The 16,855-nt window shown below is 59.3% G+C and overlaps 1 protein-coding gene across 8 annotated transcripts in view; it reads right to left on the bottom strand.

Moving 5' to 3' along the window:
* Nucleotides 1-1,704: 1,704 nt before the first annotated feature.
* LOC131420539 (nuclear pore membrane glycoprotein 210-like) overlaps nucleotides 1,705-16,855 on the bottom strand; it is a 109,832-nt gene continuing 94,681 nt past the window's right edge. For 3 of the 8 annotated variants that reach the window (XM_058566653.1, XM_058566661.1, XM_058566685.1), the window contains 10 exons: nucleotides 15,691-15,866; nucleotides 13,402-13,622; nucleotides 11,968-12,104; nucleotides 9,143-9,266; nucleotides 7,973-8,119; nucleotides 6,158-6,408; nucleotides 4,940-5,156; nucleotides 3,353-3,448; nucleotides 3,198-3,281; nucleotides 1,705-1,971 (listed from right to left, as the gene is read on the bottom strand). In XM_058566653.1, the coding sequence (XP_058422636.1) occupies nucleotides 1,871-1,971; nucleotides 3,198-3,281; nucleotides 3,353-3,448; nucleotides 4,940-5,156; nucleotides 6,158-6,408; nucleotides 7,973-8,119; nucleotides 9,143-9,266; nucleotides 11,968-12,104; nucleotides 13,402-13,622; nucleotides 15,691-15,866 (1,554 nt within the window). In that variant the 3' untranslated portion in view covers nucleotides 1,705-1,870. Of the gene's footprint in view, nucleotides 1,972-3,197; nucleotides 3,282-3,352; nucleotides 3,449-4,939; nucleotides 5,157-6,157; nucleotides 6,409-7,972; nucleotides 8,120-9,142; nucleotides 9,267-9,968; nucleotides 11,530-11,967; nucleotides 12,105-13,401; nucleotides 13,623-15,690; nucleotides 15,867-16,855 lie in introns of those variants that run through there. The other 5 variants (XM_058566669.1, XM_058566678.1, XM_058566693.1 and 2 more) reach the window with 5 other exon arrangements.

Raw genomic sequence — 16,855 nt, 5'->3', positions numbered from 1 at the left:
GGGACAGGCAGAGGGTGAGGGGCTGGGGAGGCGAGGGGCGGGGCAGCGAGGCAGGGCGAGTTCACTGAGGAGGACGGGGGTCCAGGCTGTGGAGGAGTGAATGAGCCGAGGTGCTCGTGACCCTGGGACATCAGCTTCAGAGGAGAGTGGGGTGGAAGCCAGAGCGGCAGGGAGCAACAGATGGCCAAGGTGACACCCAGTGATGTGAATGTGTGTGCAGGGCTGCCATGTCCTTCTACAGGGAAGGCAGCCATGGGGTCCCCGGGCTGGCAGCGGTGGGAGGACACCACAGCCACCTGCCCTGGCCACCTGGTCTTGGAGGTGGGAGGGAGGCCTCGGAGGCCAGCCAGAGAAGGGAAGTGAGGTGCGGAAGGCTCGGAGGGGCAGCACACCTGCTCCCCAAATCCTTGCAACCAGAAGCATAGTCACCAAGGCCTGGGTCACTTCCAGGCAGGACACAGGCCATTCCGGCAATGATCACGCTCCTCTTAAGAAATTATATGAAGCTTTATTAAAATAAGCCAAGTAGAAACGCACCTATTTACATCCAAGTCGTCAGTTTGAGCTCAAGTGATATCAAGGCACCATTCTTCCTGTCTCAGCTTTAGGAAAATAAATCACGAGGCCCAGCCCAAAGGACGGGACTGGATTCACACCTGCGGCTCAGAGTTCCACGGGACTCCAGACACAGTGTCCACGCAAGACGGGCTCTGGGTGCGCCTCCAGACTTCCTGAGTGCGGCGGGCCTGGGCCCAGGGCAGGGGCCGCCTTCTGGAGGCCTCTGGGGCTGACGGACCGGGGAGCCGAGAAGGAGGGAGATTTCTGTCTTCTCCTTCCCAGCCCCTTCCTGGAGGACAGGCCCTGTGGCCCTCAGGGGCGCTGCCTGGAGGGCGTGGGCCCAGCGAGCTGACCGCCGGGGAGGCCATCCCCGCCCGGGCGGGACAGAGGCTCAGATCGCTGCGGTGCGAGACCGCTGCACAAAAGGAGGAACAGATAAGCCTGGGTCTTTGTGCTTGGGCAGGACACGGCGGCTCCTCCCCATGGACAAACAGAAAGGTCCCTGTCTCCAGCTCAGGGACGCTTCCTAACTATGATCCTGATGTCCCTGTGCTGACGCAGGAGCCGGGACAAGGAGAACGAGCCGGACTCCACGGGATGTCCCCACAGGGCCGAGGCTGAGCCCAGGAGGCGTTTCCACAGCTTAGGAAACAAAGAAAGTCGATTCACAGTGGTGCGCGGGGCCGGGAGCAGCGGCTCTCTGGGCTCTCGGCTCTGCAGCATCTCCCTGTCTCCCGGGGCAGAGCCAGCGGGGCTGGTGGCTGCGGTCCTGGGCTCCTGTGCAGCATCGGGGCTGCCCTGGACGCTCACGGCTGCTCATTCCCCTCGCTTCCTAGCGGGAGCAGACTCGGGAAAACTCAGGTTTCCACGGGGAAAAAGCCCACAGAAATAAACAAGTAGTTAAGAAGTCCCTTCCCTGAGACCACTGCAGTAACGTCATCCAGACAACTAACAGCGCTTCTGTCCACTCGAAGTCTCGATTTGAGAGACTCGAGGACAATAAGAGCACGAGCGCACATTGTGCAGAAGCCCTGGACAGGCAGGCATACGGGAATGAGCCAGAAGTCTTAGCCTTTGCAAGACTCGGAAGTAAAAACAAACAAGAAACTTCAAGTCCTATGTACAAGAATAAGCTAACGGGCACGGCCTAGACTGCGGTCTGTGAGAACAGAGGCGGCGGCGACATCGGCCGGGGCCGGGCTCGGGGCTCGCTCCAGGCCGCAGGAGCAGGAGCGCGACTGTCCCTGCTGCGGAGGCCCAGCAGCACCAGGGTGTCTGTGCGGGCAGCCGCCGGCCCAGCCCCGCGTGCTGACTAGTGTGAGGTGTACGCAGGGCTCCACAGCCCCGAGGGAGGACTGGCTCTGCGCGCAGGAGGCAGTGCACTGAAAGGCGTCGGCGACGAGGCAGCAAAATCTAGGGTGGAAAGAGAAGAGGTGAGCAACAGAGCAAAAGGGAGGGCTCAACGCTCCTCAGATGTGTCAGAGCAAACACTGCCGAAGTGCCCGCAGCAGGCCCAGGACGCCTTCCTAACGCTGCCCCCAGGCATTCCTGGGCCAGCGAGGGAATCCACAGGGGGCTTGCTGCGCTGGCCCTAATAGGGAAAGGGTGAAGGCTGGACATGCAGGGGCAGGGAGCCTGACCCCTGACCTCCCAGAGTGCACAGCCTGCTGGGGAATACAAGGAGCAGGTCTCAGGATTGCACGGAAGCGTCCAGTCCATGGGGCACACGGGGAAAAGGCCCGGCTATCTGGGTGGGCATGGCCTCTTGGGCAGAGAAAGCTGCGTGAACAAGGACTCCAGCTTGAGCAGAGGGTCTGGAGTGTTCGGGAGACAACGGAAAGCCCCGGTGTGGCCTGGCAGCACAGGGAAGGGTGTGTGGGGAGATGAGTTAGACAGGGTGAGCGCCCACTGCAAGGACAGCTGGATAACATATCAGAGTTGCAAGGCCTTCCCTGGCGTTGCTTCCCAGGCCTGAGAGGCAGCCTGGTAGAAGACTAGGATTCTAGAGGTCCAGGATGCACGTGGCACCTTGTTACCGGAAAAATGCATCTATATACAAAACTGCATCCTCTTCCAAAAAATTCACTGACTCCTTGAAGCCTGGTCATGCCCACAGCTCAAGCATTCTTTGTGTAGGAGAGAGAATCTCAAGTAGGAGTCAGGAGATATAAGGGCTCCATGTGCAGGCTGGGCACTGCACACTTTCAGGGGACAACACTAACAGACAGAGGCCTCAGGGCCACCAGAGACAACTGGACTATTAAGAGGAATAGGCCTTGTGATTCTTCTCCAACTGGGAAATCCCTCATCAGGACTGCCCAGAATCCTCATCTTGGAGTCAGCCAGTCCAAACCCAGCTCAGAGCCCGCTGCAGCAGCCCTGGCAGGTAGGATCCCAGGTCCAGTGTGCACACCTGCCGAGACCGAGCTCCCTGCACCAGCCCCTCCGCCCTGCTTGGCTCTGCCTGGGGAAAGCTCTCCTTGTCCGGCTCCCCCCCACAGGCTCCCAGACCTGCCCTCTGCACCTCACGCCACAGCTGCAGCTTCTACCCAAGGCCAGGCCTTCTGAGTTGGGGTTCAGGGCCTGGGCCCCCCTCCTCCCCCAGGAGCCCTCCTCTTGTCTGCAGGGGAGCTACTCACAGTAGGGGCTCTGCCGAGGGCTGGCTCGGGGGGAGAGGGCTGGAGGTGTGGCAAGCTCACGGGGCGCACAGACCGTGTGGTAGGCTGCAAGACACGTGGCTGGTTAGAGCGGGGTGGGGGGAGCAAACCAGGGGACGCCATGCAGCCTGCCTCACCTATGATCACGACAGCGGTCCCAGCCAGCAGCGCAAAAAGCGTGAAGAACATGACCTGGTACGAATCCAGGAAGTGCTGGAAGAGGCTGGCTCCGTCTGCAAGCATCGGGAAGAGGAGTGACCAAACCACCTCGTGGAGTCTGTGTGCACAGCCAGAGGGCGAGGCAGCCTGCTTGAGGCCCGGGCAGCGTCCAGGCCCGAGGGGCTGCCACCCCCGCGCTCCATCCCCTCCCACCTCAGGCCACGTGACCCGACCCCGTTCCACCCGGGGCCCTGCTTCCTCGGAGGAAATGCTCTCCTCGTGGAATTGCACCCAGAGCCCAGCACCCTCTGCCCCAAAGCCGCTCCTCCCTGGGGGCCCCCCGTCCTCAGGGACGGCCCCGGTCCTGGCTCCTCCTCGCCCCCTCCACCTCGCGGGGCTGTCCTGAGTCGGCACACAGCCCCACTCAGCAGGAGGAAGGGGTGGCCTCTGCAGGTGCCCCTGACGTTGGGCCCAGCCCTTCACTCCACTCCCAACAGACCTGACCAGGTCACTTCCCTGCTCTCAGGAGAAAGCCTGAGCCCCTGGCCCAGTGTTCAAGGCTCCTCACGGCCCAGCCCCTCACCCTGCACGTCACCCACCGCCTGCTCGTCCTTCCAGACCTGGCTGAAGGAGCCCCTTGACCTGCACCCGCCTCTCGGCAGAGGTGAAACTACCCCCTCTGCGAGCCCCCCTCCTCAGCCGCATCTTTAAACCCTCCCTTTCTGACTGCGTCTGTAATTCCGGGCCCTCTCTATTTGAGGGGGGCCTTCTCAGGCATCTGCCCAGCACAGAGTTTGGCACACAACAGGCGCTCATCCGCGACTACAGAATAAATGGATTCATTCATTACTGAGCACCTACTGTATACTAGGCAGGCCCTGTTCTAAGTGCTGTCCTCACATACTTAACTGCTAGCTGGGGCCCAGCAGAAATCACGATAAGCAATCATATTAGTTAGCCTACAGGCCGACAGCTGACAACAGTGCTGTGGAACAGCAGGGCAGGAGTGTGCGGGAGTGAGGCCGGAGTGCTCACGTTATGTGAGAAGGCAGTGATGGAGGAAGGTCAGATGGACAGCAGGGTGCTGGCCAAGGGGCCAACTAGGGGAACAGCATTCCAGGCAGAGGGAACAGCGAATGCCCAGGGCTCGAGTTGGGGCTGCACACGTTCCACAAGTAGGAAGGAGGCCAGCATGGCTGGAGCAGGGTGTGCCAGGGGGAACAAGTCATAAAGGCTCAGGAGGGCAGATCACGCGGGCCTTCTGGGACGCTGGAGGGACTGGGGCTTCACCTCCCAAGGTGGGTGGGAGCCATGGCAGAGCGTTGAGGGAGGACGGGCTCGATGTAGTCACATTTAACAGGATCCTCTGGCTGCAGTGCTGAGAACACACTGGGAAGCAGAGCGTGCACGACTGCCCAGATGAGCGACTTGCACCTTGTGGGATGGCCTGCATTTCTGACTCCTCCGGGTCCCAGACTCCCAGGTTTCCACTGACAGCCAGGACGGCTCAGCCCAGCCCTCCCTGCCCAGGTGCGTCCCAGCTGGTGTCCCGTCCCGTGACTCACAAGGCCTGGGCCCTCGGCGATCCATCACAAAGGCCACGGTGACCGGGATGGTGAGGGCTTGGTTAGTCGTGGGGCTGGAGAAGGTCAGGGCGGTGGACAGAGGCCCCTGGCTGCCGGTTGTGGGGTCCGAGACACTGACTGTGTAGGTGAGGAAGCTGGGAAGCCCCAAAGACTTCTCCTTCACGAAGGCCAGCACAGCCGGGGACCCCGATTTCACCTGGGAGAGACGTCAGGGCTGGAGAGGAGCACCCCCACTCTGCCTGACAGGCCGGGCTTCCCTCCCGAGCCCAAGGCTAGGGGTGGGGACCCCTGCCCAGGCCCCACTTTCTAGGCAGGGGGTGATGCCTGGGCACTTCTAGCTGACAGCGTGCGATCTGCCAAGCCAGGGCAGGAGCACACGGCCTGTACTCGGGTGTGTGCAAGGAAGGGACAAATCGGTATCACGAAATTCTAATCAAGTGCTCTTTAAAAAAAACGCCACACTGACATGAACTTCCACCAAACACTAACTTTCCAAGGGAGCAGCCTGGAGCTCTGTTAACGGCCGATCGCCAGCAGCCCAACCCTGGGGCCTGGCGGACCCTCCACCACCAACAATGAATTCATCCCTGTCTCGCTGCAAGAACGTTCAGCCACGTTTGCTGCAGCGAGACAAGAGGAGGAGCAGGCAGAGAGGCCAATGAAGCCCCTCGCCGCATCACCCCAGACCTCCTCCCAGCTCGCCGCACTCCATGACCTATGGCATCGTTCACCTGCCATTCAGCAGACAGGGACACTGAGGCCCAGGAAGGGCACCGGCCCCCAGCCGTGGGGACCCAGCGATAGGTTAGGGATCAGAGCTTTTCTTCCTGCCCCATGTCAGCGTGTGCTCCCGCACTGAATTCATTCCTGTGACACACTGAGTGTCCCCTGAGCACGTGCCCTGTGTCAGGCAGGCCCTGTTCTAAGTGCCGCCCTTGCTCACGGAACTTCCAGTCGGGGATGACCCACAGAAGTCATAATGACTAGTGCAATCATATAGATGTATTTGCCATCATCGCTAATAGATGGCAATGGTACTGCGGAAAAAAGGAAGGGTCAGGGCATTTACGTTTTTAAAAGTTTTTACTTCTAATTTTTAATTCTAAGGAGAGGTGGTCCAGGATTTCCACATTCCACCTGGTCCTCCCTGCCTCCGGGCCCTTTCCGAAGCCCCTGCGGTGCACAGACACCACTCACCTCCAGGTTCTCCAGAATCTCCACGGCACCAAAGACCTTGACCTCAGAGCTGGTGTGCTGGTTGCTCAAAAGGATTCCAGCCTGGTCGGCATAAAGTCCTGGGCTGAGGGGCACCTCGGCCCCGACCTGCTCTCCGGAGAAGGCGCTGCCCGGGATGGAGGCAGTGACCACCAGCGCCGTCGTCTTCGTGCTGAGGTGCCTCAGCTGCTTGTCCGTCAGCCTGTGCGTCACGACGGAGCAGAGGTACCCGCCTGTGCAGACAAGGGGGCCACTTTGTCCCCTCTCCCACCCACGCCCTGAAGCTACTCCTTCTCCTTGCTTTTCTAACTGGAGAACTCCCAGTCATCCTTCAGAGCCCAGGTGGGGCATTGCCTCCTCCAGGGGCCTCCTGGGAAATCCTTTTTCGGTGCCCCCGGCCCACCTTGGACACCCTTTCTGGACCAGCACACTCCCTCACTGTCTCAGAATCCTCCATTTACCAAATCCCCACTGGACTGACGCGGTCTGGGGCAGGGACATCTGGCTCAGCTCTGCATCTCAGGGCCAAGTCAGCCTGGCTCAGAATGAGGGAGGGTAAATGGTGAACAGACACCCTGACCCAGCGCTGGGCCGCAGGTGGAGCTGGGCTGGCCTCCGGAACGGCCTGCGGCCCCAGGTGCAGCAGGACGTTCTGTGAAGGTGTGCGGCGGGACTAATTTGGTGCCTGGCCCAGAGGGGATAAGGGAGTTAAACGAACACTGTTGAGCAGTGCCTTGGAAAGGTCCCTGAGCCCACGCTGGCCAAGCGCCCCTGGGCGAGTCGGCTTCCTTGGCGGCCTTATTTCCCTTGGTCAAGTGGGGATACTGTCGCACCCCTCATGGGGCCCCACTACTGAATAAATAGGGCACGGGACCACCGAGTGCTTGGGCCCTGCACACAGTGTGCCCACAGAATGCATCTCCCGTATCTCAGATAGCGGCCTCGGTGTGGAAGATGCTTTGGTGCTGCTGCCAGAGGGACACAGAGGCAGAGTGAGCACGGGAGAGGAGAGCCTCCACCAGGGCCCTGGGAGCAGCAGACTGGGCTGAGGGGCCGGCATCGTGCTGTTGCCAACTTCTCCCAGTTAAGACTGGGCTGCACAGTCTTAGAACTGAAAAAAGCCCCCAGTGCCCATCAACAAGCATCATAACAACACCGGCCGCTACCACTGAGGACTTGGTGTGAGGATGAGCGGGCACTGTGCTAAATAGGCCACAGGAATGACCCTACTGCACCCTCACGGCACCCTATGAGGGCACCCCTCCTCTTAGAGAGAGCTGGGGATGCTTGGTGTCACACGGCCAGAAGCCGTGGCCCCAGGTGGTCTCCAGCCCATGGCACTAGCCTTCAGTTCTGCGGCTCTGGTTACAGACACTCCAACACACTGTCTGGCCCTGGACTAATTCATAGGACCCTCCACCCCTCTCTCCCCGGCTCCTCTCAGGACTCTGTCATGCAACCAGAGCAAGGCACCCCCCCACCCCATTTCACGGAGGGAAGCAGCCTCAAGACTGTAGGCTCTGAGCTAGGAAGAGCAGGAGAAGGATCGAACCCAGATGTTCCGACTCTGCATCATGTCCTTTCTGCTGGGGGAGGTGGTTGTGAGAGTGGTGTGACCCAGCACGGAAACGCCAACCCCTCCTGGGGCCGTACTGAACCGCAGAGGCCCGAGTGACGTGTCCACCCCAGGCTCCTGACACACCTCCCCTCCGGAGAGATGGCTGTCCGGAGCCCAACGCACTGAAGGCCAGTCCTCCGTGCAAGTCAATTTCCACTTGCAACCCCCTGCAGACTCACCCAGAGCAGCATCAAACCCCGGTTCCACGGTGAAAACATCATGTTCTGGGAAGTCCAAGATGTCTGGCTTGAACTGGAGCTGGCAGCTGATGAGGGATTCCGGGTGCAGGGTCTCCATGACTTCCATCTGCACAGGGGAGCACTCACCTAGGGACAGAGAGGGGAGAGAGGGACGCGGGTCAGCCCTGCTGGCCACCACACCTAGGCCCAGCAAGGCCTCTGCGCCTGCCGGCAGAGCCCCAAAATGGGGGAGCAGGCGCAGGCTACACAGAGGCCGGCCGGGCCATGAAACGGCAGCTTCCACACGGGGCCCCCAGGGCTGCCCAGAGCTTCGTGATGGCGCCATGGTTTATAACAGCTGAGGACAAATTATGCACAGGAGGGGGTCACTGTGAACCGCGGGCGCTTTCAGATTGGAATCTCAGCACTTGCTCTGGAGCTCACATCAGGGGCACAGCAGATGGGGCGGCCACTAATGCACATCGTCTGTTCCCGCCAGCAGGGAAAAATGGGCGACTTATTTCTCGACGTCGGGAGGGTAAGAGCTCCCCACCGATCTACTGAGCACCGCTCGGCAGCAGCGCAGCGTCGTCCACTTGCGCTGAGGCGGGAAGAGAGCGGCCAGCGTGAAGCAGTAAAGCCGCCTCGCTCATCAGGCTGAGAACAGGGGTGCCAAACGCTACCAGTTAAGCGGTTGTTTAAAAAAACAGCCTGTAATGATCTATTTCTCTGGCAGCTGCTGTCCAGGGCTGTTGTGGGCAGAAGATGGGCTCGAATGTTCTATGCGTGATTTGGAAGAGGTAACTACAAAAATCAAAACCAGCGGCGAGGCTGTGAAGTCAACACTCGCTGGGATTAATGGGGGCAAACCATGGCTTGCCTTCCTCAGGGGCCCTGGGGTGGAAGTTGCATTTCCAGTTCAGAAACAGACAATTTTTGGGTGCTGGGCTCACTAGGAAGATTCCTTCCTTGGCCTCAGCTTGTGGAGGACCCGGAATTCTAAGAAGCCGGAAGGAGCGGGCCAGCTGGGGCCAAATGCACTCTCCAGAGGTGGCGTGAGTTTGAGCAGGAAAAGCCGACAAAACCCCATTGGAGGGGCACAGGAGCCCCCTCCCCACGCCCCACGCCCAGCAGGGCCCCCGCCTGACCGCCGAGCCCCTTGCCTTGTACCTCGCAGGTTAGAGCTCCGGTCTCCCACGGTGACCACCACGGTGGAGGCTGCCGCCTCCTGCAAGCTGGTCTGGACAGGGCGGACGTGATGGGCCACAATCCTCTGAGGGACGCTGACCACTATCTGGGGAGGGAGCCAAGGCAACTCCACTGAGCGCCGACGGTGCGCAGGGCCCACGCTGGGCACTTTGGTGACTCGCCCTGTGGCCCGGGATGCAGTACTGCCCATTCCACAGGGGACGAAACGGAGGCTCACAGCCTAAACGACTTGCTGGACTGCGGCAGAGCTGATCCCAGGCTGCTCAGACTCTGCAGCCCAGTGCTCTCCCAGTGCTCTGCCCCTGAACAAGCACCTCTTCCAGCAGGAGGGCAGGGAGCCGAACAGCAGGCCTGAATTCATTTCTCAGCCTGGGGTGGGCTGTGAATTCTGGCTCCTGTGGCAATGACGATCCTTTCTCTGCTCATCAATTTGGTTAATCAATCTTTCAGCAGAGAGAAGGATCCATTCTACTTTACTGTCATTTACGCACAATAAACGGACCCGACCAAGACGCAAACCCTTCACAGCCTTGAAGGCCCCCAGGAGCCAGTCTTCCCAGACTTCTCCCTGCTCGTCCACCCGCCTACCCTGCAACCGGCAGCACCCAAACCGCTGGCCACACGCCCTCCTGAGGCAGGACCAGCTTTCTTAAGCCGGGAGAGCCCTTCACCCTCCTCTGCAGAGCGCAACCCTGTCTCCCCTGCAGGCCCAGCTCCGTGCCGCCACCTCCAGCTGGAAGGCCGTGCACGCCCCCCCCGGGCAGGCAGGCACTGAGCACTTCCCCCCTCCCCCAGGACTCCCATCTATTCTATCTCTACATTTCTATCTGTTTCCAGAACGTCATCTCCTAGAGAGCAGGGACGAGGTCTCCTCTGGCCCCGAAGCCCCTGCAGCTCCCAGGGCCTGACGGGGAGTCACAGGCAGGCCTGGAGGCTGGGCCCATCGACCTCCAGACTGACCTGTGGGCTCCTGCTGCCCAGGCGCCACCTCCTCCCAGCGGTCACTTGCTGTCCTCGAAGGCTGACCGAGGCTGCGTACTGCACGCCTGCACTAGTACTGCCCTCCGTCCCCCGTGCTCCCTTCTGCTCCTGACTGCCGCTCTGCAGTCTTCTCCTGCTCCCTGCTCCTCCTCCTCCACACCCTGGAGAGAGGACCCGGCCCTTGACCCCACGCCCCTCTTGCTCTGGTATGCCCTGCATGTTCCCGCCCACTCCCAGGTCTTCAAGAACCACCCCTGTGCTGTACACCCCCTCCTCCAACCCAGCTCTCTGCCCTGGACCACCAGACACACCTGCCCAGCTGTGTCACCGCCAGCCTCTCCTGGAGGAGCTACAAGCACCTCAAACTCACTCAGCATCTCCCCCCGCACCGGCCCCCTCCTTCTGTGCTCCCCTCTCAGAGCAAAGGACCAACATCTATATTGTCACCCAAGCCAGACCCCAGGTGTCATCCCAAGGCCTCCTCCCTCAGCCCCACTTCTAAATGGGCACCAGACTCTGATGACCCTTCCTCTGGAATCTCGCAAACCCACCCTCAGTTTCTGCCCACCCAGCAGTGCCAGCTGAGGGCCCATCCTTGGCCCCCTGGCTGGTCTCCCTGCAGCTACTCCCCTCTCTCGGGCTCTTAGACTCCACCAGGCCCCGGACGATCTTTCCAAAACACATCTCTGATCTACATCACTCTTGGCCTAAAAAAAGTCCCTGATGAATCCCTACCACATCTCGCACCAGCTTCAGCCCCTCCGCCCTGGCAGACTCACAGGAGCAGCTAATACCTCCTGAACTCTGGCTACGTGCTGGGTACCACTCTGAATGCCTCGCACATGTTGACTCATCCTCAAAACAATATTATCCCCATCTTACAGACAAGAAAATTGAGGCACAGAGAGGCTAAATAACTTATAACTTACCCAAGGTCACACAGCCTCTCAGCAACCAAGCTGGGATTTGAACCCAGAGCCCACATGCTTAACCACTCCATGAAGCTACCTGGAATCCAAGTGTTTCCTATCTGATCATAAAGCCTGCCTCTGCTGCCCCCACACCCTACGTTCCAGCCCCCAGGGCTCGGCTCCTGAACCATAGACACCTTGGCCCATGCCCTGCTCTCCTCTGCCGGCGCCCCACCCCCAGGCCTGCCCCGGCCACTCTCGGCAGCTATTTCCGGGAAAGCACAGCTTGTTAGCACAAGGTGCCTCTACCTGCAGCCGGCTCACCCAGACCGCCGTCTCAGCACTAACCACGCGAGCACTTAGGTTCAACTGCTGGATTCGACAGAGCACATGCTGGCTCTAAGAATGAGACGCATCTGCGACGCAGCCAGACTCTGCTCATTGATTCACTCTCGGCTGGAGATAAATAGGAGAGAGCCATTTGGTTCCCCTCCAGAAAAACTCCAAAGATGACTTGCGGGGGGGGTTTAACTTTGTCGGTGACGCCCATCGCTGCGTGGCCTGCCCACCCGGACACTCCTGCCCTTCCGGATTTGGCGGCGAGAGTGGAGCTCGGGGGAGCTGGGATCGCCCCTAGGAGACCACCTCTCGTCATCATGCCATTTTGCACATGGGGAGGCGGGGACTGGGGAGAGGAGGGAAAGGGTCCCGCTCTCACAGGCGGTGGGTGCAGACCCCGGACTCATGACTCCCAGACCCCAACTGCCCTGTGAGGTGCTGGTGCTTCTTCCTAAAGGGAAGGGAATCACTCAGTATTGAGAACTGCAAGTTTCACCCCGAGAGGCTCAGCCATGTCCCCTGGGCCACTGAGCCACGTGTGTCCTGAAGCCCCACCTCCTTGTAGGTCCTCAGGTGCCCAGCGACCTCGTAGTAAACCGTCACGGATCCTGCATCCCGGGCCACGGCCACGCCCGTCTTGGGGTCGACGTGGAGGATGCTGTTGGCTGAGGAGCTCCAGGTTCCGGGGAGGCCTGAGACAGGAAGCCCTGATGTCACCTGTCTTTCCCATGTCGCACACTCCAGCCAAACCCCGTCTCACCTGATGACGGTGTCAGCCTCCCCATGCCCACTCCCACGCCCCACATCGCTGTCCGGGGAGCTCACTCATCACCCCCAGGAGAGAATGCACACTGCCCGCCTCTGCAGCCTGGTGCTGGCCACACCCCCGCTCCTGGCTGTGCCACCTGGAGCCACCTGCAGTTCTCCTGCGGCACCTGCCCTCTGCACGGCTGTGGCCTGTCCAGAACCCCTGGCCCCTCCCACCTCCAGTGCTCCCTGCTTGGAACCTCCTGATCATTCCCCTGTCCTGGGAGGACCTGGGTGCTGGGCCCCGCTCTCCCCACAGCACTGACCCTGCCCACCCCGACCCCTGAGGGTTTAACAATCCCTTTTTAGCAAACAAACCCAGTGTCAGGCTCAGAGCTGTCACTAGACGGCATCTTAGCTAAAAGCCAATCACATTATATAACAAATACGATAAAAGAACTCAACAACCACATTCTATTTATGGCAAGTTATGTTTGCTTTACTTTAAAGGCAGTGTTTAACTTCCTTTTAAAATGAATTTAATCAGGTAAAAAAAATAAGGAGCCAACCGAAAACAGAAATTAAGTCAATAATTGTACCTGTAGTCGCTGGATGTACGTACAGGTGGCATGGGAATGACTGAAATTTGGAAGTCACTGAACTGGCCCAGTAGCTATTCTTTGCTTGAGTTTCCTTCTAGAGGCATGCCGTCCAATAGGGTGCCACTAGCCACCAAATTAACTAAAACGAACCTTCAGTTCTCCTGCTGCACTAGTCACATTTCAAGTGTTTAGTTACAAGCGGTTACTGTGTCAGTGTAGACACAGGACGTTTCCACAACGGCAGACAGCCCTATTCTAGAGCAGGGTCGGCACACTTGCTCTGTACAGGGCCAGACAGTAAACATTCTGGGCCATGCGGGCCCAAAGGTCTCTGACGCCGCCACTCACCCTGGCAGCTGTAGGAGGAAAAGAGCCACTGATGACACACAGATGAACAGGTGAGGCTGAGCTCCAAGCAAATCTAATTTGCAAGCAGAGGCAGCAGGCTGGGTCTGGCCCTTGAGCAGCCATTTCCTGACTCCTGCTCTACAACAGCCTCCGCGTTCTACTTGCACACCTCCACGACGGGGAGCTGAGCACCTCCCCGGAGCCCACTCCCGTCTTGGAGCACTCACTGTGTGCCCCTCTAAGCACCGACAGCTTAGACCCGGAAGGGCCCCGCGGCCAGGACCTCTCTTACCTTCCAGGCTGACCAGGACAGTGGCCAGACAGAGGACGTCTCCCACCACCACCGCTCCGGACAGCTCCGGGGAGAGGGCCTGCAGGACGGGCAACGGGACGAAGTCGGAGAGGCCCACGTGCTCCGTGTCCCACACGCTGAGCAGCGTCAGGCCCACGCTGACGGTGCGGACGACGCAGGTGTTGTTGGCGGCGCCCTTCCCGATTTGCACAAACTCATCTCTAGGCACAGGAGGGAGATGCGGGCTCTCAGTCTCGGGCAAGAGCTCCCAGCTCCGGAGGGAGAAATGCAGCGTGAGTCCTCTGTTCACTGACCGTGGCCCCAGATGTCACTCCAGCTCCCGTTTACTGAGCAGCTGCTCCAGATAAGGGACCACCACAGGCCGCACAGACCCCACGCATCTCGTCACCCTGGGAGGAACCACGGCCCTCAGTGGGGAACGGTCCCAGTGGGGGACCCCCGTATTACAGCAGGGAAAACTGAGGCCCAGAGAGGAAAGCGATCTACAAAGTGCTCTCCAGTCCTTCCCAGCAGGAGCTAGGACATTCCGGGGAGGCACAGCTGCTCTCTGGGGCACAACCTGAGTGAGTCACAGAGCCTCCGCCCACTCCCTCGCTGTGCAGCGCGGAGAAGCGTCACAGCGGGCCGTGAGCGTCACACTGGGTCGGCCCCTGGAAGTGCTTGGATGGGCACCCAGCACACAGTGAGGCTCAGTCCACATGGGCCAGTGTCGTCCGGTGGGAAGGCTTGGACGAGGGTGGGGGGCGGGGTGAGGGCTGGGGTCTCCGGCTTCATCACTTCCCTCCGCTATGCTTTCTGACTCCTGAGCCCTGACTGTCCCTTGGAGAGAGATGCTTCCACACAAAAGGCCGGCGCGACTTCTGCAGGGTAGCTGAGAGGCTGGGACAGTCTGGCCCCATTTCCTCCAGGGCAGCCTACATCCCAGACTGACTGATGGCCCGTGTTGTGTGCACAGGGCTCCAGTTTGCCAGAGGTCCCCCGACCATGGCCTCAGTTGATGGCCCTGGGGCGAGGCCATGTTCCCCATGGGATGGGTGTGGAGACCAGGGGCCTGGGGAGGTGACCCGCCTTCCCACGCTCACAGCCCCACAAAGGGCAGAGCTGGGGCTCAAACCAGGTCCACCTCCAAACCCTGGTTCTTCCACACGGCCCACCCCCAACGCCTGGCCCCGGTGTGTTCAGCAGCAGGGCACACATCTATTGCGAGGCCCGTGGGGAAGCCAAATTGCAATGGTCACCAGCACTGGACACAACCTTCTGCCCCCGGGAGGACTCTCTGGAGCCTCTCCCCAAGCCCTCCCACTCCCTCCCGGTCTGAGGCTTTCCCCTCCTCCTCTGAGCTCACTCTGCAGGCCCCTCAGAATCACCTGCAGCCCTTGTTGTAACAGACTGTTGGGCCCTGTGAAAGTGCCTCTCCGAGAGTTCCCAGGTGGTGCTGACGATGCTGGCCTGGGGACCACACTTTGAGAACCACTGCTCCAGCAGACTCAGAAGTTTCAGCAGGCCCAGACTGAGGCCACGGCTCTTTCCCTCGCTCTAGAGACCACCCCCCTCCACATTAGGTCTGAGGCTGCAGCTATATTTCAAAAGAGTCAGTCAAAAAGAACTGCACTTGGAGCCAGATGGGACCTGGTGTTCAAACCCCACTTCCTGGCTGTGTGGCCCTTGACAAGTGGCTTGACCTCTCTGGGCCTCTACAAATGGGCTACAGTGAGGAGTCAGCAAGATGCCACGCAGAAGGGCCTGCATAGAGCAGAGGCTTAGTGAACGTCAGACTCCCTCCTCACTAGCGCCCAAGCATTGGAAGGTGTGTGCCTGTCTGATCAACTTGGTGGAGTGTGTGTGTCACTGATGATTTGCATTACAGATCACATGGCCAGACCAACGGCCAGGGTTGTTTGTATCTCCCCTGCAGTCCGGCTTTCGCAGGTGCACAAAAACCTTATTACAAATCCTCCAACCACAAATCCCAACGTCTGTGCTTCGCTTCCTGCCCCTTGGGGGACGTTCCCACTGAAGAACTTCCTGCTGTGAAGTAACAGGTTCTCAGCCATGGTGTCCCTCGCTCCCGCCTCCTGACTGAGCCTGGAGCATCCCCTGTGGCCCTACGAGTGTGGCACAGCCCCTCCTCCTGGAAACGGGAAGGAAACACAACTTTTCTTTCAATGGCATCAGGCTCTCTGTGTCGTCATCGTCACCTCCAGAAATTAAACCCGGGTACAAGTGAGACATGGCCTCGGCGAGAAACGGGCATTACACACACCCTACCTGTTGGTTGCAAAGTTGAGGACTGAATTGTGAGCGTGGAAGATGTCGCCAGAGTTGTCGTGGAAGTGGACAGTGAAGGTCACGGTCATTCCCAGAGGCAGCGCTGCCAGCGCCTCCTTGTTCTGGGTGTGCAGGGTGGGGCTCATGGAGATCCTCAGGTAAGAGACGGGAGACACCTACGGGACAACGAGCAGGTATGGCGACCACCGTGCCAGGAACCAGCCTCGCTGAAAACCCCTCCTGTCACCGACTGGGCGCCTGGAGAAACTCAAAGGTGGGTTTGGAAGCCATTAACTGTTTTTCCAAGTTGTTTCTTTTCCTTTTGTATGTTAAGGAGATGTAACCACCAGCCATCCTGAAACTGACCAAGCCTCACCACAAGAGCCATGCCCATGACCTTTGCCTTATTTTTAACACAAAGATCTCTGCAGGAGGAGCTTAGGCCTCATTACATGGGAGCATGTTCTCCAACTGAGCCCGTGCAAGCGGATACCTGCCTCTCCCTTTTGAATATTCACTCCCCAACCAAATAAAAGTTCCTGCTTCCCTTTGTTCAGGGACACCATGACTTTGGAAATGATTCCTCACGGTCTCCTGTTTACTACAAATACATTTTACTTCGTGAGACAACTTCCACCGGTGTAGAGTCTTATTTAACTCACCAGGAGGCGAGCCCACTTGGTTCGGTAACACCCCCAGGGAGGAGACACTTGCCCTGGCTGGTCCCCATCTCAGGAAGGACTGAGATGGACCCACCTAGAATCATGGAAAGAGGAAAGGCCTCACTCCCCAGAGCAGTGTAAGCTCATGATAAGGTTCCCACCCCCCCACACACACACACAGCGAGCCCACCCAACCCACAAGAGTCCAAACCCACGACTCTGAAAAATTAGGTCGTTATTCATGTTGCAAAAATGTCCCCTGGGCTTGACCAGTCAGATTCGCTAGTGGACCTGGCTCTCCGGGCATTTAAAGCAGAAACAATGCCGTGGATCGCAGAGGCAGCCCAACTGGGAGACACTGCATGCCTGCAGGTGCTCCAGGGAAAGGAGAGATGGGAAAGGGAGGGAACGACGGGTTTCTGGAGCCCACGAACCCGAGCTCCATAAAGATCAACCTTGGTTCTCTGACTCCAGGTAAAATCCATTCTGGCCAGAAAGCTGGC

The sequence above is a fragment of the Diceros bicornis genome, chromosome 2 (assembly GCF_020826845.1).
Source record: "Diceros bicornis minor isolate mBicDic1 chromosome 2, mDicBic1.mat.cur, whole genome shotgun sequence".
Lineage (NCBI taxonomy): Eukaryota > Metazoa > Chordata > Mammalia > Perissodactyla > Rhinocerotidae > Diceros > Diceros bicornis.
Note: the sequence above shows the minus strand (reverse complement) of the source record. Positions and strands in the feature narration are given on the sequence as shown.